The sequence below is a fragment of the Heptranchias perlo genome, chromosome 24 (assembly GCF_035084215.1).
Source record: "Heptranchias perlo isolate sHepPer1 chromosome 24, sHepPer1.hap1, whole genome shotgun sequence".
NCBI classification, from domain to species: domain Eukaryota; kingdom Metazoa; phylum Chordata; class Chondrichthyes; order Hexanchiformes; family Hexanchidae; genus Heptranchias; species Heptranchias perlo.
In genome coordinates, this window is record NC_090348.1 from 32062468 (window position 1) to 32089415 (window position 26948).

The 26948-nt window shown below is 41.3% G+C and overlaps 1 protein-coding gene across 1 annotated transcript in view; it reads right to left on the reverse strand.

Moving 5' to 3' along the window:
- The window catches only part of LOC137341868 (semaphorin-3E-like), a 216037-nt gene that overhangs the window by 37629 nt on the left and 151460 nt on the right, over positions 1 to 26948 (reverse strand). Inside the window, exons 6-8 of the mRNA XM_068005378.1 lie at positions 21005 to 21121; positions 12249 to 12391; positions 7494 to 7608 (exon numbers count right to left, since the gene is read on the reverse strand). Of these exons, the coding sequence (XP_067861479.1) occupies positions 7494 to 7608; positions 12249 to 12391; positions 21005 to 21121 (375 nt within the window). The remainder of the gene's footprint in view (positions 1 to 7493; positions 7609 to 12248; positions 12392 to 21004; positions 21122 to 26948) is intronic.

Sequence of the window (26948 nt, forward strand, 5' to 3'; positions counted from 1 at the left end):
TTTATGATGTCTGAACCCCTTGATTGCAATTCTGCCTTATAATCACATCCACTTATCCATTATTCTCTACATAATCTCTTGCAGTACTTTGATGAGTCTGGGTTGAAGTTAACTGTATGTCCCATTTAAAGGTGCAAGAACTTCCAGTTCAGTTTATAGATCAATGGTCTGCCTCACCTATTTATTTCCACCATGGTTAAGGTACTGTATGTGAAAGTATTCAGTCTTATTAAAGATGCAATTCCCTAGTTCTGTGGACGTGGCTTTTTAAGGTGATCCATTTATTATTTTTTTGTCAAGATTACAAGATGCTCTTTATTTTGGCAAGTAGCCAGGAAACCATTTTAGTGAGTTGGCAGAAGCAATAAAATGCTTCAATCTTTCAATGGATTAAGGAGTTATTATAGGTAGCAATATGTAAGAGGATTATCTATAGGTTGAGAGATGGCCTGCAGGTACATTTTAAGATTTGGGAAACTTCTCTGTCTCGACAATCTGTTTTTTGAGTGGGTTGCCATGAAATTTCTAAAATATGAGCTGAACACGGGGGAGAGGGGGAGTGGGGGGAGGGGGGAGTGGATTTTGTTCTCTGTGCTAGGTGGAGCAAAATCATAAAGCTATTTTTGACAAAGGAATCTCTTACCTGCCTCCCCAAGAAGACCAATTGTTACAAACAGAAATATGCTTTTTCTGCTCACTTCTGCATCTTATGATAGAGATATTAGTTATTGAGATTTGCAATGAATTTGCATCAACAGTAAAGAATTCAAGCTGCGATTCCACCATTTATCCAGTTTTATGGCAAAAAAGGAAACACTTTAGGTCTTTTTGCTCCAGCCTGTTTTAGGCCAACACAACCAATATCTTCTTACATGTCTCTGTTTTTGAGGGTGTGATTCTCTCTTTTAAAGGTATTTTGTTGTCCCTCCCTGTCTCAGTTTCCTCACTTGCTACCCACTTACCTTGCTGAAAAAGCAGGTAATTTCTTTCTTGACCGCTGTCAATAGAACTCTGAAACTGGTCATCAGAAGGTGCCTGAGAATAGCTTAGGGTGACCAAGAAAATGATTTCCCCCCAACTCTAGGGATATTGCCTGGGGTGCACTCAGCACCTTTTCAATGTAGCACGGCGGAGATGAGAACTCAGTAAGTGGCGATTCACAGGCACAGCCACATGCCCTACTACTCTATGCCACAACACTGCCGAGAAGAAAAAAACGCAAATATCAGAATCACCATGAATCACAGCATGAATTGATAAAATATGGTGTTATATTTTGATAATTTTCTCTCTGATTTGTAAATGTTGATTTTTTTTCCCCCATTTTTAAATTGTTGGGTATCATATTTTGTAATCTAAAAAATATATTAAAGTAATTAGAGAAGATATTATGTGTATTACACACTGTTTTGTAAATTTATCCAGAACACATTTAAAAGGATGCAATATAAATGCAATCACTATTGGGGTTGATAGCAGGTGTTTACAATTTTCTTACATACTTAAGGGTTTCAGGTTCCTAATCAATCTTTTGCCAAAAGGTTTTATAGTTTACATTTCTTCATGTTATAGTTGTTTATATATTAATTTTATTTACTTATTCCCCATTTCCTTTACGCTTCTATGATTCATCCAAAATTCACTTGGCAGAAAAGGGCAGATAGACGACTTGGTCTCAGGCTTCTATTGATGGTGCTATTGAGCTGGTCATTAGAAGGTACAAGAATGTGGCCTGTGCGATAGCTACATGTTCTGCCTCTTGCTGGCATTGTCCATTGGTACAGCACTGCACTATGACAATACAGGACTCTTTCTGTAGAATTTTTGAACACTTTTGTTTCAACATTATCTGCCAGTGACATCAGCAGGGAAGTTATTTGTGAGGCATGAACCCGTGGCTCCTTCCTGATTCAGATCATAAGCATCTCTATATAATATGTTCTTCTAGGAATGTGTAATAATTCCTAGTATTGTAACACTCTCCTAATGTGAATGCTTTATGGGAGAGATTTCTGTTGAATTTGTGATGGTGAGAATGCACAGACTGTTTGGACTGACATGGAAGGGGTTCAGTATATCCATTATAAACAGTTGTTCATTAGGTCCAGATTGGTTGGCCAGACGACTCAGGTTTATGATAAGTTAATATATGTAAAGCTGCCACTGTGAGAGAAAATGCTGTTGTTATCCCTAATCGTTGGACCATCAAAATTAAGCTTTGTTTTTCAAAAGCGAGCTGGGTGCACATTATGTCAGAATTAGCCTGATTAAAGCAGATGCAGAGTTTTACTCCCAATCATCATGGTATATGAGCCAACTCCTGCCAATTGTGCCTTTGTTCTGTTTTGGAAAGGACAGCTCTGTCTCCAGAGGCAACACAGACTGGGAATAAATAGTACAACTGCTGGCAATTGTTTCAGTTCACATGATTCCATCATTTAGTTCCACATTGCAGTGGTGAGGCAAAATTCCACAGAGCCTAAAATTCTCCAAATTATGTATGTCTAAAACACAGTTTTAAGAATTCTTATATAAATTCTCTGTTATGTTGGATTCAGAAAACCGGTTAAAGTATCAGTCACAGTTAATCTGTTGATCTATTTTTACTTTTGTGTAATCTTACTTCTTAATAAACCTCAGTAATAGTTTTTTTGCTTGAGCTGTAAGGTCTGGCACATAGGGCTCGATTTTAAAATCAAATTGTGTGGGTGCGTTGGGGGCGGGGGGGCTGCCAAAATTGCGAAAATCCTGAGTGGGTTCGGAAGCTGGCTCCAACCCGTTGACTTCCGGGGTTGGCACAGGCGCACCTGAGTGCGCGCGCTCTTCACAAATCCGGAAGTCCCGCTGGCAATTAAAGCTGGCAGGACGATACTTAAACCACTTATTCACATCGTTAATCTTGTTGAAGTTGTTAATTTTGTGGAGATTGAGGCAGGGATGCGATTTCAATTCAACCTCAGCGCCAACACCAGCCCCCTCCCTGCACAAAACAGTCCTGCAACTACACATGCACCCACTGTAAAGTAACCCAATGGGTGGCATCAAGTGTCGCTGCTCATGGTGAAGCTCATGAAAGGGCGCTATCACAAACGCCAGTCAAGAAGGGGCAAGATGTGGCAGTAGTGGTGAAAATGATAACATTCAATGTGAATCTAACAAAAACCAAATATAAATGAAAAGCATGACAGTCTGTCAAACACCCGTGTGCATACCCTTCATGATCACAAAACCTTAACCTTTCTCTTCCTACAACTTCCTACTACTGCATCCCCTGTGGCTGCAGCAGAGGTAGTGGCAGGTTGCTCTTGTTCATGCCCTGACTGCTTAGATGTTTTCAGTCTATGCCCTCTGGGTTCTGAAGCCCATGAGGGCCCCTCCAAAGACTGCTCCACCTGCTCCTGTGCAGGGGCTGACTCGGCCACCTGGAGAGGGGGCCACATTGCAGGTACTGGTTGAGAGGGGGGCAACGGGTGAGACTTGGGAGCGCTTTGAGTGGCATCCCCACTTCCATGTCCCTTTCGCCATCATCCCTCTCCTGGGTCAGGCCCACATCACCCTTACCACTCTGCTGGACAACAGTTTGGAGGACATGTGTGATGCCTTGGAAGGCCACTTCTAAAGTATCTGTTAGCCTGTTTAAGGCGGCAGAATGTTGTTCACCATGAGTCCGAACGGCCATTATCAGAGCCTGAATGGACTCATTTGTAAGCCATGCTTGAAGCTCAATGGAGGCGAGCCTTTCCTCCATCGCAGCCATTCCCGCATTTACCTGCGACACTATCTCAGACATTTCTGCAGTTACATGCGACAATATGTCAGACAGTTGCTCACGTCCCTGCGACACTATTTCAGAGATTCCCTCCCGTACCTGTGCCACCATTCCACTCATACAGGAGTTGGACTCTCCCATCCTTTGCGCTATTGTGGAGATTGCGCGTTGCACCTGTTCCAGTACCTCGCAAACATGCTACTATCCCTCGATCATTCTCCTTTTAAAGGATGGCCCCCGGGATTCAGCATCTGTGTCCAGCTGAGCAGAGTCTGGAGAGGAGTGCGCCCACTGATGCGGACTCTCCACAGCTGCCCCTGCCACCAGTGTCTTCTCGTGCTCACTTGTGTGTGGTGACTCACCAGGTGCCAACCCAACTAACTGAGATCTAGGACCCATCGAGGTGTGAGTATCTGCGCTGGTGGATGGCTCACTAAGATGCGATGGTGCTCCCTCAGAGGCCGGCAGATCCTCTGAGGAATCGCCCTCTGCCGTCACCGCGGTCGGTGAAGGGCATGTAAGAGAACAGAAGGCAATATTAAGCATCATCACAGATGTGTCATGTTGCGATGTGCATACTGAGGTATTCAACATGACAAGCATTGTTAAGATCAATTCATGTTGTGCATGATGAATGTTAAAGTTGTGTCACCAGACGCTTGTGGCGTGCCAGGCTTGGCGTCCCTGACGGACAGGCACTCGAGGGTGAGGCTGATCTGTAGGGCCTCCTGCCTGAGTCTGTGAGGACCACTATTTGCTGTGGCCCCCCTCCAGTCCTCGTCCTCTCACATGCATTCTGAGCTCTCTTCTATAAGGGGAGAAAGAACAGACGTGTTAGTGAGTGATCGTGAAGTGGCCAATCGATGAATGCATTGCTTTGGGTGAGGCTGACCGTGAAAGTGGTGCATCAGAGGGTGAGTATGAGACACAGCCATCATATTGGATGAGGATTGGGGTGAGTGGTAGTGGTGGGTGACTAATGGGGAGGTGAGGAAGTGAAGATAAGTTGAGGATGAGCCTTAAGTGGGTGTGAGGAGTAATGTGATAGAGTAGTATTGGCAGTGCAGAATGAGTTGTGGGGTGGGGGGGTGGGTGTTGATGATGTGGAACGTGAAGTGCAGGAGAATCAATAAGTGTACTCACTTTGGCTGACCTAGTTAGGTCATTGAAGCGCTTCCTGCACTGGATCCAGGTGCGGGAGATGTTGCTGCTGCTGGTGACCTCCTCTGCCACCTCGAGCCAGGCCTTCTTGGTGCAGAGGCAGGGCACTTCCGTCCACGGGGTAAAAGACTTCCCTCCTCCTCCTCACCCCATCCAGTAGCTGCTGCAGAGAGGCATCATTGCACCTTGGAGCAGCCTTGCCCCTGTGCTGCTCCATATTGTGTGTTTTCTGGTGTTTGCTGCAGCAAAAGCCTTTGGAGCAAAGGCCCTTTAAATAGAGCTGCTCCAGCTGACAGCCTGTGATGCGAGTGTGCAATCCGCCCACTGTGCAGCTTTCGGACGGCAAACCCGGAAGCCACGTAAAGGACCACCAATTCACTAGCGATCGCGTGGGAAACGGTAGGATTTTATCAGTTGGGTTACCCGCGTGCCCTTTGACCCCCCTCCCCCCCCCCCCCCGCTGGCATCCCGCCACCCATTCAAAATCGAGCCCCTGGTGTTTTTCCATTCCTTTGAGTCAATGCCTTTAGAAGAGGAAGAATAAAGGAAAATATAAGATGAGACCTAGATTTAGCAGTATGATTGCGAAGAGCTGCTACATTGCTGCCAGTCTCTTATAATCCAAACGAAGCATGCACCAGTGTAAAGATGCTTTTACACTGGGTTCAGTGATGTGCTAGTGCCACAGCATTTGAAGCACAGGTTTTGTGCAGCTGGCAACAACGTTAAAGTAAGTTTTCCGGATTTGCTAAGGTTCGGGCCCATATTTTACCAGTTCTTCCCAGTCGTTGGCCTCAGTGAATCCGGCAAGTTTATTTGCTGCTGGCTGTATGAAAGCTGGGTGTCAGGGAGCAGCATCACTAGCATGCTGCTAGTGTCCTGGCCAATATTTATCCCTCAACCAACATCACTAAAACAGATTATCTGGTCATTATTACGTTGGTGTTTGTGGGACTTGCTGTGTGCAAATTGGCTGCCATGTTTCCTACATAACAACAGTGACTACACTTCAAAAGTACTTCATTGGCTGTAAAGCGCTTTGGGATGTCCTGAGGTTGTGAAAGGCGCTATATAAATGCAAGTGTAATTTTAATTTTAGTCTTACTAAGTCCAATATAAAAGTAGCCTAAAAGTGTTTATTGTCACCATTCATTAGGCACACTTAATGCCCAATTGAAATCAACAAGTTGCCATTAGTGGAAATATGGGGTACAAACCCTCATCAAACTGTTCTGTGGCACAGCACTGTGCCATCCTCAATCTTAACAGCCCTGAATTTTCTGTTGCAATGGCGGCTGATCCTTGGTGGGGCAGGAGTATTGCCACTTATTATTTGTGCTCATCACCTGCAGTAATGACCATTTCTGGGTTTAGGGGCATTTACATATTTTGGGTAGGCGGCCGTGCCATTTATGGTGCAGGTGGGGTGCTTGCCTCAGGGGGTGGGGGGGGGGAAGGAATTTGCAGTGACTCCATAATGTAGTGTAACTAGACCCAGCAGTCCTGTGGGGATAATTTTCATAAAGTAAAAAAGTGCCCCATTTTTAAGTGGACCAGTAAGGAAACCCACCTTTTAAAATCAAATGACCTTAGTAATAATGAATACTAGGATGTCCCTTGCACCCAACACTGGATTTGGAAATGGGCATATAATAAGCCCATCCCCATTTGTGGGTGGACATAACGGCTGCAATTTTCAACTGCTGGCAGCCTGTTTCTTTCCTTAAAAATGGGTGTACGGCAGTTGAAAATAAGGGCGGGTGGGGGGGGGGCACCTTAGTCACCCCATTGATGCCTAAGGCTCGCCTGATATGATTTTCAAGTGGGCATGTAAATGGGCAAGCAGTTGTAGGATCCCGAATGCAATTCTCAGGTACTAAAGGAACCACTGGAGGCTGTTCAAGAAAAGGCCGAAGAAATTTTTTATTTTTACTTATGCGGGGCCAGGAGGAGCAGGAGTGCCTGTTGCCTCCCCGTCTCTCAGGCATGACCCGCCGGCTGGCTCAGTGTGGCAGCCAGCCGATTTCCTGCCTTCCCACAACTGGTGATCTATAGTGGGGCACTTGCTTGGTGCCCGCACCTCACCTCATTCAATGAGGCCCAAACCGAAAACGGTTCAGGCCTCCCAGCACCCGCTTTGGGTAGCATAGGTGCTTCACTGACTTGGCGCCTATTTCAGGTGGAAGTTGAAGATTCCCCCATTATGTGCCTGCCCCAAATGCACTGCAAATTCTGACGGGTGAAAAAAGGGTCAGGACCCGACATAACTGGGCCCTGCCCCAACCTCTGCCCTGCCCACCTAGATTACTCTGTTTTTACGTTGACTTGGATGTTGAAATTCGGGGTCAACATGTTTAAACTAAAGTCATGACCACTCTTTAACAAAATGTACCTTAAGCATATTTAAGTGGAACTAATTGGATAGCTCTTTCAAAGAACCAGCACAGGCACGATGGGCCGAATAGCCTCCTTCAGTACTGTAGGATTCTATAAGGAGGTCTTAATATTTTTTATTAATCGCACATCTCATTTGTGTTGCCAGCAATCATGGTACGATAGTTACCCATTTCATCAAAATGCGTTTCAATCCCATTAGGCCCCAGTACCGAGCAGATCAGCCTGGTTTTGATGAAAGTACTCCACTTATTCACCAGCACTCGTTGTCCTCCAATGTCATTCTAAGGAGAAACACGTCAGCAAATTAACATGTGAATACCCTCATCAAGGGATCATCAGCCTAATTTATTTTTATCCTTCCACTTAAACTCATTATTGTTGTGAATGAAAAGTGGATTAATTAATGCTGCAGTTGCACTGATAAAGATGGCTGCTGAGAATTAAAATCAAATGAATTCAGCAAAACCATCAAATCAAAAGCAAAATACTGCGGATGCTGGAAATCTGAAATAAAAACAGAAAATGCTGGAAATACTCAGCAAGTCAGGCAGAGTTAACGTTTCAGGTCGAAGACCTTGCGTCAGAACTGGAAGATGTTAAAAGAGTTAAAGTTTTTGAGCAAGTACAGAGCCGGGGAGAGGAGGAAAGGACAATAGGGAAGGTCTGTGATTGGGTAGAGGGCATGAGTGATTAAATGACAGAAGGGATGATGGTGCAAGGCTAGGAAGGTGGTAATGGGACAGGTTAAGAAACAAAAGATTGATCAGGAGGAGCTGTAAATGGCAGCAGCATAATGGTTGTGCTGCTGCCATTTGGTTTTATTTCAGCAAAACCATTTATCATTTCAATTGGTATTGATTTAAATACACTGGCTGTACACAGCCCTGCTCTGAATAAATGATTCAGACAGTGGTGATTGGTTTATCCTGAGGTACTCAATATAAACTCTCAGCTGTAAATATTTACAGTGGCGATGTACTTTAAGTGAAATCCAGTTTTCTAAAGGGAATAAAGTTAATTAGTAAAGGGCAAGAACATTCTGTTTTCTGATATAATTCCGAAAGAAAGCCTTGGTTTGTTTGCTTACTAACTCTTGCAAGATGAAATGATTTTCTCTTGATCACCCAGCTTTTGAAGAGCTGCTGATGGGAAGCTGTGTCGAGAATTTAAGAAGAAAATGTGTTTAGACTCATTGTTGAAGGATATGTGTCTCAAGGGGTCATGAGTGAAGGATTTAGCAAATATGGAACTTTAACGCAATAGGAGAGTCAATGGTGAGCTTAATAAAACTTTCAGGGATTACCACAGCTACAAATAAAACAAAAATAGTAACACAGAATGTTGGGGGAAGGAGATAATTTTTTAAAATGTTTTGAAATGTGGTATTGCATTAATTCCAAATTTCAGTGTGTCTTTCAAAGAGTCAGCCAAGCTCCAGATGGTGGGAGTGGGGGAGACAGTTTTTGCTTCCTGTTTCACTAAAGGAAAATGATAGCAATTCTGCCTGAAATAAGTTATGTTACAATAATAGAAATAAACTATAAGCTAGAAGGACATTTTGATTTTTCAGAAAGTAATGGAGCAGAGGAAAAGTGACATTTCTATTACCTCTGACCTGCTCACTCCCATTGTATGTGGACAACCCCTGCCTGAATGTGCCAACTAATGGCCAACCTCCCTGATAAGCCCCCACTGTAGGATTCTGGCCAAGGTATTGGATTCTAGGCTGAATAGAGAGAGAGACAGTTCTGCAACTCTTGCTTTCCTCACTTGTTTTTTTACCTGGGGTGCTACAATACCGAAAGACAGCAATGAAAATAAGCTGGCCTGGTATTTGGTTGCAGTGAGGCCTGTTATTGAACTGAGTTTCCACATTCCCTGTTACTGAGATAATTACAACATTGAGGTTCTCTCTTTGAATTTGCTATGGTTTTTAACCACAGGGAAAAAAGGCTAATATTTTATATTGACCTACTGCAGTCGGAATTCTCTTAAATAATGGAATTACTTTTTTTGTGAAACCAGAATGTTGCTTCTGTTTCATTATCATGTGAATTGCTCTTTTTTCTGTTAATCATCTGTTTAGTTAGAACTTCTTCAAGGTATATTTTATATTGTGTTTTCTATCTTCCAAACAAAAGCTGCCATGAAGCAAATGGTGTAAGATAGAGAGCTGTAGGTCCAGGAAATTTAATACACTGCTCCCAGCTGGCCTGCTCCCTCTACAGTAATCTGTAGCAGACAACATTGTTTTAAAATAATGATTTTCTCCATTGAAGAGTTCTGGGCATGTGGACATGGGATTCTAAATTGGCATTGGTCTTGGTTTTCTTCTTCTCCCTGCCCCCTCCACTCCTGAAAGTTTGACTTCTCTAATGGGGTAGAGTTCCATGGGGAGTGGTCACCCAACAGTACCTTACTCAAGTGGCCATTTATTCATGACACCGAGTGTTAGCAGGCTGCTAGATTGTGGAGGAAACATCTGAAGAACCCAATTCTGGACTCACCTGGTGTCTACATGCGCACATTCTGGACTCACCTGGGTGTCTACACTTGCACACTTAGATAGCAATCAGGAGTGGGAATGCTGGCAGATTTTTCCGATCCCCGGCTCGGGATCACATTTACTGTCTCTCCGCCTCCCCTGCTCTAATCAGTTAACTCAACACAAATCAGGGAACAAACTATGAACCTTGCTGCTCTACAAGAGCTCTATACTTTACGGGTAAATTTCCCTATCTGATGTACATGAGGCGGGTGCCTGGGTGGGTGGGGTGACCATTCAGCCCCATGATGATGTTGGCGGGAGACCTGATCAATTTTTGTGGCCAGACTTTGTTTAAATAGAACAAGTGAGCTGCCAGTGCTAATTGTGCTGCTGAAAGGCAGCTCATTGTTATGAGGGCGGGAAATCTGGTGGAAAATAGATTAATGTGTGTCTGCAAAAGCATCTTAAAGGGGAGGGCTGTAAAGATCGGGCAGTCAACGGAGCAGCAGATATAAGCGGCAAGGAAATGTAAAGAGCACACCAAGCAGAAAAGAGTTAAAGTCAAGGAAGCCTTTAAAGCTTAAAAAATCCCCAAAATAATGAAGAAAAAGTAATTTCCAGTCCTGCTTCAAACTTTTCCCATCTGCAGCTTATGATCTCTTTAAGTGACATTGAAAATGGCTGCCTCCGAACCTGTACCGCCGTAGTATATGGATGGATTGAGGAAGCAGCAATGGCAGCACTGATTGACACCATAATTGCACTGGGGTCCTAAATGCATTGTTAGGTCCCTATTTGAATGTATTAATGAGGTCCCTCCCTGTTTCCGGCAGCAATGCTGGCTGCCTAAGTTGACGTCTGCCCAAAAGTGAGAACTGTCGGACTCTCAACGTTAAATTAACGATTAAAACATATCCTTTTGACTCGCTACCACCCCATTTATGCCTAAAAATGGGGCAGTACTGGCGGTTTACTTCCATATCATGCAACACCACCCACCACCGAATGGGGGCGGGAAGGGAGAGAGATAAAGAGAAAGAGATAACAGGGAGAGAAGTGGCAACGACAAAAAGAGAGATAGGTAAGAGAAAGTGAGCTTATCCTCTGAGTTACTGTAAGCAATGCCATGAGAGATCTGTTAGTAATATATTAAAAGTTTTGCATATAGTGTGCACTTTGATGTCACAATTACCCTATTTATTCCAACTCCACCTCCAAGATAGCAGATGCTGTGGTACTATGCTCCTAGTATTTTGACCCTGACTTGAAACCCTGACCCAAGCCCCTCTGGCTTCCTGATGTTGACCAATGCCTCTGATTAGATTCCTACCCTATCTTGAACCTGAAAGCCGGCTTGCGGACCAAGCCAAATTGCTACCCCGACTTGTGACTTGAGAACTGGCCTGTGGCCCTGGCTGGATTCCTCCCTTAACCCACAAGTTTCAAACTGCTGGCCAAAAACCAGCCAAAACTCAGCTTACAGCCCTGGCTGGATCTGTCTCCCTACTCACAACCCAATACCTGAAAGCACAGAAGAAAAAACAGATGCAAAAGTGGAAAGAGAAAAGCAAAAGACATGTAGACCAAAATGTAAGTGGAAACAAGAATCAGAAGAAAACACAAAAAATATATATTTCTTACAATAGATAGATGCAAATCTGTTCAGGAGTGAAAAAAACAAGTTAATACTCATCTAGCTTAATTAGTGTAAGGTTTTGAATAGGTTATAATATATCCAAAATTGATTCAGACAAATTTTTTTTTTAGCCCTCAAGGTGTTGGAGATTTGGAACCAGAGAAGGAAATTATTACACTTGCTGTGGAACTGCTCTTGTGTTCTACTCTCCTGGAGGAAACATTCCAATTTCGTAGAAACAATGATTTGAATTCAGATCCTGGTCTGTGTGTCCTTAGGGCCTGATACTGTTGACTGGGTAAGAATGTAAAACCAAACATCCTCTTGGGGCCTTTAGAGGCCTGTAAAGCTATAAAAAGGTCTGAGAAAGAAGTTGTTACTCCCCATGAATGAGCAGTTATTGAAAAATGCTGTGTTTTAGATTGTGAATTTTTTTTTACATAAAGTAAAAGGTAGAAAGGGGAAAAGTCATTTACAGTTTTATTGAAAGGAAATTAGAAGTGGGGCAGGTAATGAAGAGGTGCCCGGATCTGTATAATTTTGTATTTGGATTTCATTGTGTTTTCATTCTTTGGGCGGCGAGTGAGTATGGAGAACTTAGAATGTAAATATAATTTTTGATGGTACTCCTATTGGCTTGTATTAGGTTAACGGTCTGTTGACATAATTTTTCTTATTGTTTACTGTTCTTTTTATATTCATTTACAAATTTGAATTAAATTATAACATTTAGAATATCTTGACACAGTTATGATGAACAGAGCCAGTTTATCCCAGCTCTGGAATTACATACTTACCACGCACAGTCTTCCCACCCTGGAATAGATAGCGATGTCTCCTCCCTCAGCCTCCAGGGCTTTCTCAGTGAAGAAAAAGTACACTTTGTCATCATCTCGGTCATCATTATCTGGGATCAGGTGAGCTGCCACAAACTTGGGTTCTGTCAGTAAATGTAACTATTCATATTAGTGACATACTTAGAAAGAATAATGGATTTTTATAAACATGATATAGGTGGATCTTCCAGATGTTGTAGAGCTGGACAGCTCATGTGAAGAAGACCCTCGTCATTCATCCTGCCAACACTTAATCCTAATGTCAATGATTTACGACTCTTCCTACTATTTGTACTGTTGATTTACTGGTGCAGTCCCGTGTTCTAATTATGTCACTCAAAAACCAAAGATTGTGGTTAAAGTCACTTACTGACATCCAAATGCTTACATTTTAATGTTAACATAGAGCTGATCATCAGCTCTTTAACATTAACAATAATTCAGAAAATCTTCTAAAATGGTGACTTGTATCCATCATACTGCAAAGCTGAAATAATGAGACTATTTGAGGTGGTTGTACTCTGCTTGTCTAAATGTGATTCAGATGAGCTCATTTCTAATCTACACAGCAGAGTTAGCAAGCTGGAAATGTGCTGTGTAAAATGAATAAAATATTCACATGTATCTTTATTATGGCTCTTACTGTAACTGGTTCAATATAAATTCTCCTCAAATTGTGTGTCAAATACATATCTAACACAAAGAATTTTAGAGCATATGGAAGCCTGATAAAAACTTGTATGTTGCTGATTTTATAAAATTCTAAAATAAATAAAACAAAGTTAATAGATAAAATTAAGTCAGTAATCTCCAGCAGAAGTATTAAGTAATTGATTGAGTGATTAGGTATTAAAAGATTGGTATCAATCACAGAGATGTTGGTACAGCAGTGTGGGAATCTTTTTCTCTTACATACCTGATATTAGAAATTATTATAGGTCTATTGTACCTTTTATGAAAGAAGGAAAAATCTACTGGAGCACACAATCTATTTAGCCATTCATAACATGTTTGAATAATAGTGTATCAATGTAGAAAAGCCCCAGGCTAGCTATGCAACAGGGGCCTTAAAATATTTAACTGTAGGCGATTAGGTTATACATGCTAATGTTAAAAGAGTGAATTCACTGCAGAGGAACATGTGATATATAGTGAAAAGCTTTCAAACTTTTCTGTGTGAAGCGGTACAGCCCGGTACCAGAGACCACCTGTTCTAACTTGCAAAGACAATACCAGCTATCCAAACTGAAACAGTGCTATCATTATAGAAAAAAAACATTTTTTATCAGTACACAGCAACAGAACCAATAAATCAATAAATACAGAAATCCAATAAACTAGTCAGAAATTTGCTGAGTTTGCCCATGTCAGTTCATAAAGCTCTGGTGTAAAGTATGAATGGTCTGCTATGCTCTACAGCTCTGTGTTAATAAATTCCATTGCATCTGAGGAATATCAGACACTCATTTGAACTTGGAGAAAGCATTCTGATGAACACAAGGTTACAACCTGCTCTGTTTGATCCAGAGAGTGGTTTTTGAGTAGGCTGTTTAGAAATTTCTAAAATGTAAAGCAAACACCAAGAAGATTTATTTTTCTCAGTTACTTCTGTGCTTTATGAAATAAAGGCATTAGTTATTAAGGTTTTTTTTAAAAAAAATGTTATCTACAGCAAAGAAAATTTCATGGGATTGCACTTGCAAGGGTCTAATCCCAACGTGGAGCCTCTTTAGACATGAGCACAGGTTGGAGATAGCCTACTAACATAGGGCTGATTCTGCACTCTTGATCAAGCAAGTCTCAGGAGTAGATCATTATAAAATTAACTAAGAACTCATGGTATTATACCAGCCAATTCTCTAGTTCATTCTTCAAGTATTAATGTGAAGAGGAGACTTGATTGTCTAAAGATCTTGAGGCATTTACTATATTTTGAGTAAATCTTTCAGCTATTCAAAGCTCTGTTATTTAGATAAGAAAGAGATTTTTTGTAATAGATTTGCAGGCTTTAAAAAAAGGCTCAATTAGGTTGTTGGTGTAAATGTATCCCAGATTGATGACAGTTGTTGATTTTGGAGACTGATATTGATTGTACCTGCTCATGAAGGTGGCACTAGATAGCAGTTGTCTTGGAAAGAAGAGCAGATGCATCAAGGAGGAACACGTTAGCCGGGGGACAGAATGGATTTGAATAATTGCTTTGTAAGATACTATGGCTTTGTCCCCATCTGGGTTGCCAGTTCTGTTTTTTTTTAAATACAATGGGCTTCAAAAGGTCACGTACAGAAAATATTGGGTAAAATAAATTAACAAAATGAAAAAAAAAGAAAATGATGGGTTTTCTGAGGGTCTTTTGTTAAATGTGGTCTTGAATTGTTAGGATTAGATCAATGGATTATATATTGAAACTTGCTGATGGAATATGAGTTTTACAAGAAAAATGATCTTGTTTGATGAATGTGTGTGGAAATGAGTTTAGTCAGAACTGGTCAAGTGATCTGCTTCAAGGACATGAATGCACCTTTCTTTATGATCAAAGATTTCTAGACAGTCAGTCAGTGCTCTTCTGTTGCCAGGTTATTTCTCATTAATAATTCTGCTCTTTCATGTAGAACTCTCCGGGGTCCCTAGAATTACTCCCACAGAGACACACCAATAATAGTTAAATATTACCATATTCGGGTCATTAATAATGTTGTATTATATAATTTTGGATGATGTCCAGGCCTAGAATATTGCAATAATCATCCATATTACTTTGTAAATGCAACTTTTTACTTTGAAGTATAATAATGTGTTTTATATTAATCTTGTGATAATGTGTTACAAATTCCCAGAATGTAGTACTATTACTTACTTTCAGGTATTTTAGTGGCTACTGCTACTAGTTCTGAAGTGCTGGAGGGTAACAGGAGTCTTGCGGCTGGTAACGGCTGGAATAAAGTATTTATTTATTGCCCCAAAGTTGTCCATGTCGCAACAAATGCGTTTGGAACATTTTTAGTACCATGTTGGTTCTTTTCTGTAGTTCTTAAGACTGTTAACACTGTTTTAAAAGTTAACAGCACTCCATTGCCACTATATTTGAACTCCTTGGTGATCTGAGGTTGAGACATTAGATTACACACTTCGGGCCTGACATGGACATCTCTGAGGAGTTGACTTCTAAGTTTTTTCATTTTAAAAAATTTTAACCTGGTTTAAATTAATGTTTGTGCTGGAACTTTGGAAATAACATGTTTTAAATCACCCTGTTGCAGATTGATGATTACGGTTCTGGGTGGTGTATTTCCACCTTTGACTTTGTACTGCAACAGAAAGTGCTTTGTCTGATCAGCAGTTTGTGCAGTTGTATTGTTTGTGTGATTACTTTCTTTTTTCCCTCCAATTTTCTTTTCTAATTTATCCCCTCCTCTTTCCTTCTCTCTGAGGGCACTGTGACTCCCATTCTGGGGTATGGTTCCACAGCCAGCGATTGTCCTGTGATACTTTGCCCAGATTTATCCGATTGTGGAGGACATCACCACCGAACCTGATTCTGTCCTTACCCGGGTTACACTTTCAGCGGGGTTCCTATATTGTGATCAGGACCAGAAATCCTCTCCCATTTTCCTTTCCCTAACCCTTGTGCTGCAGCTAGTTACAGTAATGCTGTTCCTGCTTGGCTGAAATCAGCTAACTTGGCACAAAGCAGGGATCACACCTGGGATCACTCTGGTTTATACCTGTGAACCATTGCAGTGGCACACAGTCACTTTCAAAGGAAGTGTTTATTTCTTGTATAAAACCCATGTTTAAGTTTTCAAGTGGATTAAAAAGCGAAGGGCAGCAAAACTAACGTGAATACAAATTGTTTGGGGGAACAAAATGGCAGCTTTGGAGTGATTCTGTTGCTATAATAAAAATCAAGCTCCTGCAACTGATCACAGCTTCTCCATTACTGATCTGCTTAATGCAATCACTGGAACTCCATATCTGTATAACATACAGTATAACAAACACATTGTAAATGGATATAGATCAAAATAAACTGTAGTAACACTAAACTAATGTAGGCAATGAAATTCCATACAAGCTTAAAATTCAAATAAATATCTCTACAGCCAGATGTTGGTACCTTATTAGGAGCTTTTAGAGAGGCCGTGGTGTGCTGTTGGAGAGAGTGGGGCAATGTGGGAATAGTTTACAACAGCTTGAATTGTTACCAATTGTTGTAATAGTATTCAAAGTAGCACTACCGGAGTCCTCTGTAACGATTCCAACATTCATTATGTTTTTAAAACGTTCTCCCTATTTGTCTTAAAGGTGTTGACTCATGCTGGGGCATGGAACTAACCTACCTTCAATACTTTGCCCAAATGCGCAATCTTCATGTGTGAGCCTAGACAGTGAGTGGTGGCAGACTATTCAACCATGGAGATAGCACAATTGAGCCCTGGAGTAGTGTCACTGCCTGATTCTTTACAGTGGTACGTGTGGCTTTATGCTGCTTCTATGTATGGCTGATCCCTGATAAAGGGGCAGAGTCTATGTTGAGGTAGTAATGCATAGACTGTAGAAGGTGCAGAATTAATGAGCAAAATAGCATTTTCTTCTTCAAAGCATTCTTATGTGTTCTGATCTGACAGCCTAACTTTGTGGCCTTGTGGTAGTGCTGCATTGCTATGATCCTTGGCAATTGAATGAGGAATAAGGAAAGCATTCCCTTGATTAAGATGTGCCCATTCAATCCACATCCATAACATATTAAAAATGGTAGGTAGGTCACTAGATTCCATCTCACAAAACATGCTGGGAAGAGCTGTAAATTGTTGAAGAGATTTAATAATCTTTTTGGGAATAAGAATCAATTATCCTGTTTTTTTGGAAAACATAACTTTATTCTAGTTGAATTTTCTTTTGATCTTTCGACTTTTCCTGAAGGCTTAGGTACTTTCCCCTCCCCCACCTGCCCCGAGTGCATTGAACCCGAGTCACAGCCCACAGTACTATTTGGACAGGCTTTAAGTTGTATGAAGAACTTAAAAGGGAAGGATGAGGAAATGCTTGTTGAGTCTTAGCACTTCTTCCTGCCTTTGTTGCCTCTCGCTCCCTCTCACTCCAGCGTTGTCACGGCTCCGTGCATTTTGTGAGCGAATTTTGGCTCAGTCAGCACTCACCTTGTTGGATGTATCTGGCAGACTGTTGATGGCGTTTCTCCCCACCTCCTCCCCAAACTCGGTTGGAAGATTTTGCCTGACCCCGCTGACTGTGCTTGCTGGGCTTCCCCTTTTTCTGATAACCCCTGCCATTTGTCCCTGGCCCCTGTTAGTGATAGCTCCTCAACGGTGATGTTGCCAATTCTCCATTGACTCTGCCCTAATTTGCTTACCCCAACCCCCGACCCCCTCCTGCTGAGCCTATACGTCCCCCTGCTGAGATTCTATGGCAGCACTTGCCTACCATGTCACTTTTCCTTCTCCTTCTCCGTCTCCGTCTCCCCCTTCCCTCTCTCTCCCCTTTTCTTTCCCTTCCCCCTCCACCTGCCTTGGTCTAGTTATTGCTCTGCCTTCTAACTCTTGACCTGAATACTATACTTAATCGAAACTCTCTATATGCAATGCTATGAGAGATTGTCTAATGTGTAAAAGAAAATACGTGCATTTATATAGTGCCTTATCACATTTCCCAAACATCCCAAAGTGCTTTGCATACATTGAATTACTCTGAAATACAATACCTGCTGTGTGGGCTGACAATGGTGGAAAATTCTACTACCCATGATTCCCAGTATAGGTCAAATCATTCACAAGGCTTCTGAATCATTACATTTTAACCAAGCAGTTCTTGTTTTCCTGTACAGTTTTTAAATGTCAACAATATTAAAACACACCAAATAAAATGCATAATGTCTCATTCCCCAGAGCTCATGTTTTCCATTATGGTCAGCACAAAAGTTTGACAAGGAATGATCAAAGAAAGCTCATGTTTTATTCTCCATTGTTATTTAAAAATGAGATGATAACAATCATGGGACAGTGATCGCTATGTGTGGCTACATTGTAAAGGCATTGAAAAAGAATGTGTTCATGATGTTACGCATAGCAACTCGAGCAACACTTCCCATCCTATCATCTTCGGTAAACCACATTAATGCACAAAGCACTCTAATTTTCTGGTACATTTATTTTCTTAAAATTATCGAATTTTGCAGGACAGAATGAGGCCATTAGACATATCCCACTTGTGCTGGTTCTGAGAGACCTATCCACTTAGTCTCATTCCCCTGCACTTTCGCCATATCCTTTTAAATTTTTCTTTTTCAAATATTTATTTTCTTTTTTGTATTCAATTGTAAAAATGAAACTGTCCAAAAGTAATAATCAACGAAGATGTTAAGATGCAGTCTGACGTTGTAGACAGCAATGAGTCAGTTTGCTCAATGTTCCCTTTCCTGTGCCTTGTAAGGAGACCTGGTTTCATAGACACAATCAAGAGAACACTCCAATTTGCAGTATTAATTAACTTTTATAAGTCATTGGAAAACGTCCACAAATTTTTTAATTAGTTTTACAAGAAGCTTTATTATTCAAGATATACAGCTTATTAATAGCTGGTGCCAGTTCAGATTGAAAAAATGGATTGCAAAGTTTAAATCATTAGAATTAATCCCAGGAAATTTAGTCGCGGTTAAAACATATAGCATGCTTAGATATGAGACCGCTAAACATCTTCAAGAGTTAGTTTGAATTTCAGAGAGTTCCTAATTAGAAATTCTAAAATGAGCTCTTTGAATATATGGATATTCCAGATTTGTAGGGAAGGGTAGGGAGGGTTTTGTGTCACTGTATGTTCTGCTGCTTATTCTTTTCTGCACTTCCCATTTCAGTTACAGTTTTCTTTTCATTCAGTGCCTTAGGATACTGTATAAAATAAATGCTTGACCCACTTTGTCTGTATAAAATAAATGTTCCCTACTGCTACAAATTCAGGTGTGTAGTAGATACTTTCCCTTGTTCACTAATGTCAGCCTGTACATCTTATTTTTATCAGTGTTAATTCATGCTGCCCTATATTTACTTGCAGGACCTGAAGGAGTAACAATAGAATTCCACTGTAACCTGATCAATAGAGATCAAATGGTAGGAGGTGTCCTTCTGACTATCCAGAATACTCAAGCAAACTACTGAATTGTTTAGTCTCTGGGAGAAGCAATTTCTCATTAATATGTTAACCACCTTTCATCGACGTTCCTCTTAAAAGACTTGTGAAAATGCACAGTGCTTTTGAAAACCCAGCATTAAATTAACTCTTTACCCAACTTCTTTCTGTGGATAAATGGTCAAAAAAATCCAGAAACACAAAATCTATCTTAACATTAAATTTAAAATAAATATTTTCCTACAAAACTGTCAATCTAAAATATATTATACACCTGATGGCTGTGTGCACTTCCATTATAAATTCCCAGGTCCTTTTTACCTATGTAAATCCACTATGCTGTGTAATTACACCCTTCTTTCTCCCCCTGTGGAAGCGCTACAGTCCCCCCACAAACAGGAAGTTGTAATTATAGCATGGCAAGTTCACCCAGGCAGTTTCCATCATAAATGTGGTGATAAGGGAATTTATAAAGGAATTATAAAAATACCAACAAAATTGGACTTGACTTGACAATGGAGCCTGAATTATGGCTGCATGCCTTGGTTCAATTACTCCCCAGCCTCTAAGCCTGAAGGCTACACTTGGTCTATTGTTATATTGGTTACTGTTCCCTTGGATCGACCCCATCACCTGCATGTAGTCCCACCCATGCTCCGGCGGATTTCTCGTCCCTCCCAAAGTACTTTTTGGGCCTGTTCACCCCCCCCCCCACTCCCCCCAAAACCCAGCTGAGGGATATTTCTGTGCTAGACTGTCCCAGTCTGCCTGACATCAACACTCCCTGCTGTGGGACATTTCTAGTCTGATCCCACCCCTCCTCCAGCCTGCTGAAGTACTCTTTGAAGCTGTTCTGCTCTTTCTCTCTAAAACAAAAGCAAAATACTGTGGATACTGAAAATCTGAAATAAAAACAGAAAGGTTTCTGACAAAAGGTCATCGACCTGAAACGTTAACTCTGTTTCTCTCTCCACAAATGCTGCCTGACCTGCTGAGTATTTCCAGCATTTTCTGTTATTATTTCTGCTATTTCTCTCTCCTTTTTTGCTGTCTCGGTTTCTTTCATTGTCATCGTTGTATCTTTGTTTTATCTTTATCTCTTTACCTCACCATTTCTGTAAATTTGCACTTCCCCCTTTCTCCTGTTTTTGCATATCTGTTATCACAGACTTTGTGACATCATCTGAGCCCCTCTGTTGGGTTACTGCCTTAGAATCACTGGCTGTTATTCTTAACCCTGTCACAAAGTTTTAAAAATACAGCTTTCCGACTGGGTGACTATTGAGTGAACAGTTAGTCCTGATTAAGGATAAGCGCACTAGATGTTCTCGTGCGTGATCTCATGTCAATAATCATCTCCTTCAGCCCGTGATTTTTTTTAAGCTTCTGTTTCAGCCCAAACTGTAATTTTGGAAAGGGAACAGGACCAACTGTACCAAAACTGTGACCAAATAGCCATAATCTGCCTCTACTCTACTAGAGAATCAAGGCCTCTGATTGTGCCTGTGTTCAATTCCTTAGTACTGTACAGACAGTTGTTTAGTAATAACTTAATGAGATAAATTGTAATAGATTACCTTTCAGCAATCGTTCATCATATTCTGTTCTTGTTGTAGAACGGTAGCCCAAACTTCTAAATATTGCAGGGTCTTCTCCAAAAAAATCAGTGTAGAGGCCAATGTACAACTGCCCACCTAATGCAAAAACAAAGTTTATAAGATTTTTTACTAGCTGCTGACAGCAAAAATAATAATTTATGTTTCTCTCTTCCTGTAACTATCTGCTTTTCTCCTGCTCTCTAATTCTTTCTGTCTCCCTCTAGGTATCTTTCTGTTTATTTTCTTATTTCCATTTTTGTTCTCTCGGTTTCTCTCATTGTGATCTCTGTATCTCTTTAACTCATTATGTCACCCTTTCTGCAAATCTGCATATCCCTCTGCCTCCTCTTTATTTGTGTGTTTCTCAATGTATGTATCTCGTGAAAGCTCCTTTACTGATTTATTGACCTTATCTTTTACTTTAAAAAAAAGTAGAGAATGGTGCAAAATGGGACCACCATTAACTTGGTCTGAGATTGCTATCTATGCAAGCTGGGGACAGGTTAGGGCAAGGGGGAAACCATCTGTAAAGCACTGCAACACTCGAGTGTGAGAGAGACTAGAGGCTGGGAGTGGATAAGGGGTGCTTATACTGTGTGTGTGTGTGTGTGTGTGTGTGTGTGTGTGTTTGGTGGGGGGGAGAGGGGGCTACCAGAGAATTAAAGTGTGCACGGAGGCAGTTGGTGTGGCTTGGAGAAGAGGTTCTGATCTTTTACACCACCCGGGTAGTCATGTAGTATTAGACTGGGAGCTGTAGCCAGACCAGAATTGGGCTGTCTGGGAACTGTTGCAACTTATACAGGTGAGACAGAAACTGGGAGCAAGGTCATGGGCCTCAGTGGGAGTAGCCTGGAACCTGGAGCAGCAATGCCATGGAATCTGAGTTGAGGCCAAGGAGGGAATGAAAAGGAATCCAAAGCTGGAGTGGTAGGACGTGCAGCCAGTTCTAAATCCAGGGTGAAGAGGGACTGCAATGGGGCCCAAGGTCTCGAGCAATAGATGGGAGCTGTCCAGTGGGTCTAATGCCCAAAACTTGAACTGGGAGGTAACACAGACAAAGCTGTAGCGGTGTCTCAGGGTACTAAGGAAATCAGCTGATCTTCATGTCTTCAAGTTGAGCAAGCTTGTCCATCTGTTTAAATCTGTGCTTCTGATCTGCAGCATCACCCTGCTGTGCCACTATGTTGGGGACTTAGAAATTGGAGGTGAGGAGAGAATGGGAGATGGGCCTGGACCAACAAAAAGGTGAGGCATAGAACTAAGGTGAGTGGAGGAATAGTGCCTGGAGCTACAGAAAGCAGTAGGCAGTGGGGTTACTTCTAAAATTACTCGGTGAGAGGGAGCAGAGTTGGATTATACAGGGAGGGTCTTGCTGAGAAAGACAAAGTGGTGCTGGAGCACAAAGGGTAGGTCTGGGAGGGAGTAGTGCAGACCCTTGCTGGGCTTTGTTACAGTGCTGGGATGGAGTAGAGGCTGGGCACGGCCAGTAAATGAATGGATGATTCATGGAGTGAAGGAATGGGGAACTGAAACGGGTTGGCTTTTTCTTTCAATGTTATGATTGGCCCATTCTAACCGTATGATATCAATCTAGGCATTAACCAATAATGCTTGAGATATTACAGAATCACAGATAAACAACATTAACATTTTTCATTTAATTTGACGATTATTTAATGCCTTTTATATTTTTCTTCGTAATTGCCCACCTCTATCCAGAACTCCCGGTTAAGACAGATGGTGAGCAAGCCACAAAATTGCTACAGCATTTGTTCAGCTCTGTGAATTATCTGCTAAATCGTAAGCATCTATAGGCTGCAATCCCCCTGCCTACTGATTAATAAAGTGACTATATTGGTAAATAAATTGAGTTATCAGCTTTCACAACACCAGAAGTTGAGAATGGAAGAGTTGGATTTAACTAATCTTGCATGGTTCAATGTTCCTGGGTTACATCTGTACTTTGCTTTTTGAACATCAAAATTGCCCCATGAAATTTAATTGGTTTCCATTAGCAATGTTTATTTGATTTGTTTGATAAGATTATGATGTTGCAGTTATGATGAGATTATCCAATCCTGTTAGGATCAAATAAGTATATAATAGACTGCTAGAGCTTTTGTTTCAGATGGGAATGAACATTTGGAGACATCAACCAGGGCTTGAAACATCTGTGCAAAGAAACTAAAGCAACATCCATATTGGGAAAATGGACGCCAAGCAGGCATAAGAATAAAGTTAGGGAAAATGACTGAAGGCACATTGATCTGGATGTCTACATAACAGAAAGGCTTTCACAGCTTATCACTATTCTTAGTTTGGTTTCAGGTTTCATGATTTTCGGCTAGTCATGGAGTTCACAGCTCACAGCGAAGATTTGTTGGTTATTCCCAATTACTGTAGACCATTTGAGATGGGTACTTTCACCACTACCAGGTGGCTCCACATTGGTAGGATTATGTTACTGAACAGTTGAACAATCCACGGTGTAAAGATTTCCTCTGTGTGCTATGTGTAGGGTTATCATAAATGTGTTCTTTATAAATGAGTTTACAATTTCATTATGCACAATACCCAGAGGAAAGCTCCCCCTTCCCCGTATGTCAAACATCAATGTTAATGAAGAAAAGCATTCTTGAAATTATTTGCCTTATTGCCTTTACTAGATGTCCTCTGTTGGCCAGGACAGCAGGATGATTTGTGCTGCAAACTTTTCCATAGCCACCATCAATACCACTCTTCAACTGAACGTTGTTAGAGACCACCATAGAGAATTATTGTTAAATTAATTAAGTTTAAACTCAGTATTTCTTCTCTGTACCTTTTATACTTCCAAGCTATATTATAAAACCACTCCCTGAAATAAAAACAAAAAATGCTGAAAATACTCAGCAAGTCAGACAGCATCTGTAGAGAACGAAGCAGTTAATGTTTCAGGTCGATGACCTTTTGTCAGAACTGGAAGAAGTTGAAGATTAAACAGTTTTTAAGCAAGTACAGAGCCAGGGAAAGGTGGGCGGGGGGAGGAAAGGACAAAAGGGAAGGTCTGTGTTAGGGTGGAGGGCAGGAGTGATTAATTGGCAAAAGGGATGATGGTTCAAGGCATAGAGGGTGATAATGGGACAAATAAAGAAACAAAAGATAGGTCTAGAGGAGCTGTAAATGGCAACATCAGAACCATTACCAGCACCTGCTGTCTGAAAAAAAATGGGAGCAGTGGTTATGATCTGAAGTTATTGAAATCAATGTTGAGTCCAGAAGGTTGTAAAGTGCCTAAACGAAAGATGAGGTCCTGTTTCTCGAGCTTCCATTGAGCTTCATTGGAACAGTGTAAGAGGCAGAGGACAAAGAGGTCAGAGTGGGAGTGGGATGGGGAATTAAAATGTCAAGGGACCGGCAGGTCAGGGTCACGCTTGCGGACTGGCAGAGGTGTTCAGCAAGGTGATTATCCAGTCTGCATTTGGTTTCCCCAATGTAGAGGAGACCGCATTGTGAGCAGCGAATACAGTCACCTGGAAGGAATGTTTGGGGCCCTGGACGGTGGGAAGGGAGGAGGTGAAAACTCTGCTTCCCTGACATATTAGAAGCAATATTTTTCTGTCATTCACAACAGTAGATCATTTAATAGGTTACTACAATTTTCAGCTACTAAATTTTTTCAGTTAAAGCAAAAGTTGCTTTGTACTTGCAGTGTATTTTGTCACTGCAAATGTGAGGACCTTTTGAACAAGGGTAACCTATAACATATGTCAGTAATTGTGTAATGTAGACTGTTTTTAATGTTGTACAACTCAACTGAAAGAGATACTAGCTTATTAATCAAAGTGACTATCTTAAAAAATCTAGTGCCACTGGGATTTATTGCTTTACAGAATAAAATATTATCCAGGTATTGCCATCAGGTTTCTGCCCCATATAAAGTCACTATGACAGTGAGGCCTTCACTCCCATCTACTAAGGTTTTATTAAAACAGTAGCTGTCTGGTTCAATACTGGCAAAACTGAAGCCATCAGATTTGACTGTTGCCAGCAACTATATGATTCTGGGTCTAACTCTATCACCTCCATAGTTGCCCCCTGAAACTGAGCCCAGTGGTGCATGACACCATTGTTCTGTTTGACTCTGAGCTGAGCCTTCTACCTCATGTCATCCCTTTTATCATTTAATCACTCCTGCCCTCCACCCCATCAGAGACCTTCCCCTTTGTTCCCATTCCCTGGCTCTGTACTTGCTTAAAAATTGTGTAATCTTCAACTTCTTCCAGTTCTGACGAAGGCTCATCGACCTGAAACGTTAACTCTGTTTCTTTCTCCACAGGTGCTGCCAGCATTTTCTGTTTTTACTTCTACCTCATGTATGGTCTGCCCTCAAACTCTCCAGAACATTGGCCACTTATTACCCAGCTAAAACCCACCTCTGTTGAAATCCTCATCCACATATTCATCATCTCAGGGATTGACTTATCTAACGCTTTCCTTGCCACCTTATCTACACCTTCACTAATCCAGATCCTCACAGCTTAAGCCCTCTTTCTGCACTAAGTCCAGTACACTCATCACCCTGCCCTTGCTGAGCTCTATTAGCTCCAGTGAATCAAGATTCTCATCCCTGCTTTCAAATCTCTCATGGCCTGGCACCACCTTCTTTCACCCTTACCTTATCAAGACACACCTCTCAGCCCTTGCCCTATAATCTTCTTAATGCATTTTTGTTTGTTCCCTTCTCCCTCCACCTCAGCAGCAGAGGCCAATCTTTCAGTCATCCTCCTGCTTTTTAAAATTCTCTTTCAGAACTACTCTGCCTTCATTGCATCTTTGATATGCAAACCTGAATTCCTTTTTATCAAAAGCAAAATACTACGGATGCTGGAAATCTGAAATAAAAACAGAAAATACTGGAGAAAGAAACAGAGTTAACGTTTCAGGTCGATGACCTTTCGTCAGCTTCTGTTTCTTTCTCCACGGATGCTGCCTGACTTGCTGAGTATTTCCAGCATTTTCTGTTTTCCTTCTTTTTGTGCTTGATGTTCATCTATCCCCCTTCTAAAATGTCCAGAGATGCTCTGAAACATGAACAGCACTATAGACAGTAGGCTGCTAGTCTCATATCTAAGTAAGTGGAGCCAAATCCAATTAGAAACCTTGTCATCTGGTACTTTATCAATAAACTGAAAGGGATAAATTGATTCATGTGGAAAGAAAATCAGGAGGACCAGTCATCCAGCTACTCACATACATCTCATTGCAAAATGATCAAGAGATGCATTGACAGAACACTAGAAGCAGCTTGAGTGTAAAGTACAGGGAGATTTAAAGAGAAAGGGGGTGAATTTCCTTGCCTCTTTCCACACATTAGTGTTGTATAAACGGCGCAGGAATTTTTTTTTTAGTGAGGAAATTTCCATCACTTGTATATCTTTTAAAACATTTACCCCGAGTTTCCTCACATTTTTTGAGTCTTCCCACGATTTGCCCACTGAGTCCCCACTGGCCTCATTTGCATTTGTCAGAATTAGAGCCAGTGGAGTCGCAAATTTCTTTGGTATGCACTCTGGGTAACTTAGACTGAGATTTCTGAGGCACAGCAACTGGGGAATTAGCTGATACTCTGTACAGTACGAATGCAGATTTCTTCATCCAGGAAATGCTTTTTAAGGTTTTTTTTTGTCATTCTGCCTGTAGACACCTGAAGTTGCTTCTCACCGACTCAGACCACCGGCAGTTTTTCGGTTGATCTCAACCCCATTTACCCACTGACCGCACATAGAGGATATTTTCTACTTTTAGAAAACTGGGTGTTAATCTCACTTTTTTTTTGTTTATTTTAATGGAAGTGAACAGAAATGCTAAGTGCTTCAGTTTTCCACTGGGTGAATTAATCCAATTGGATTTCCTCAGCAGAAACAAGGCCAATTATGCTCAT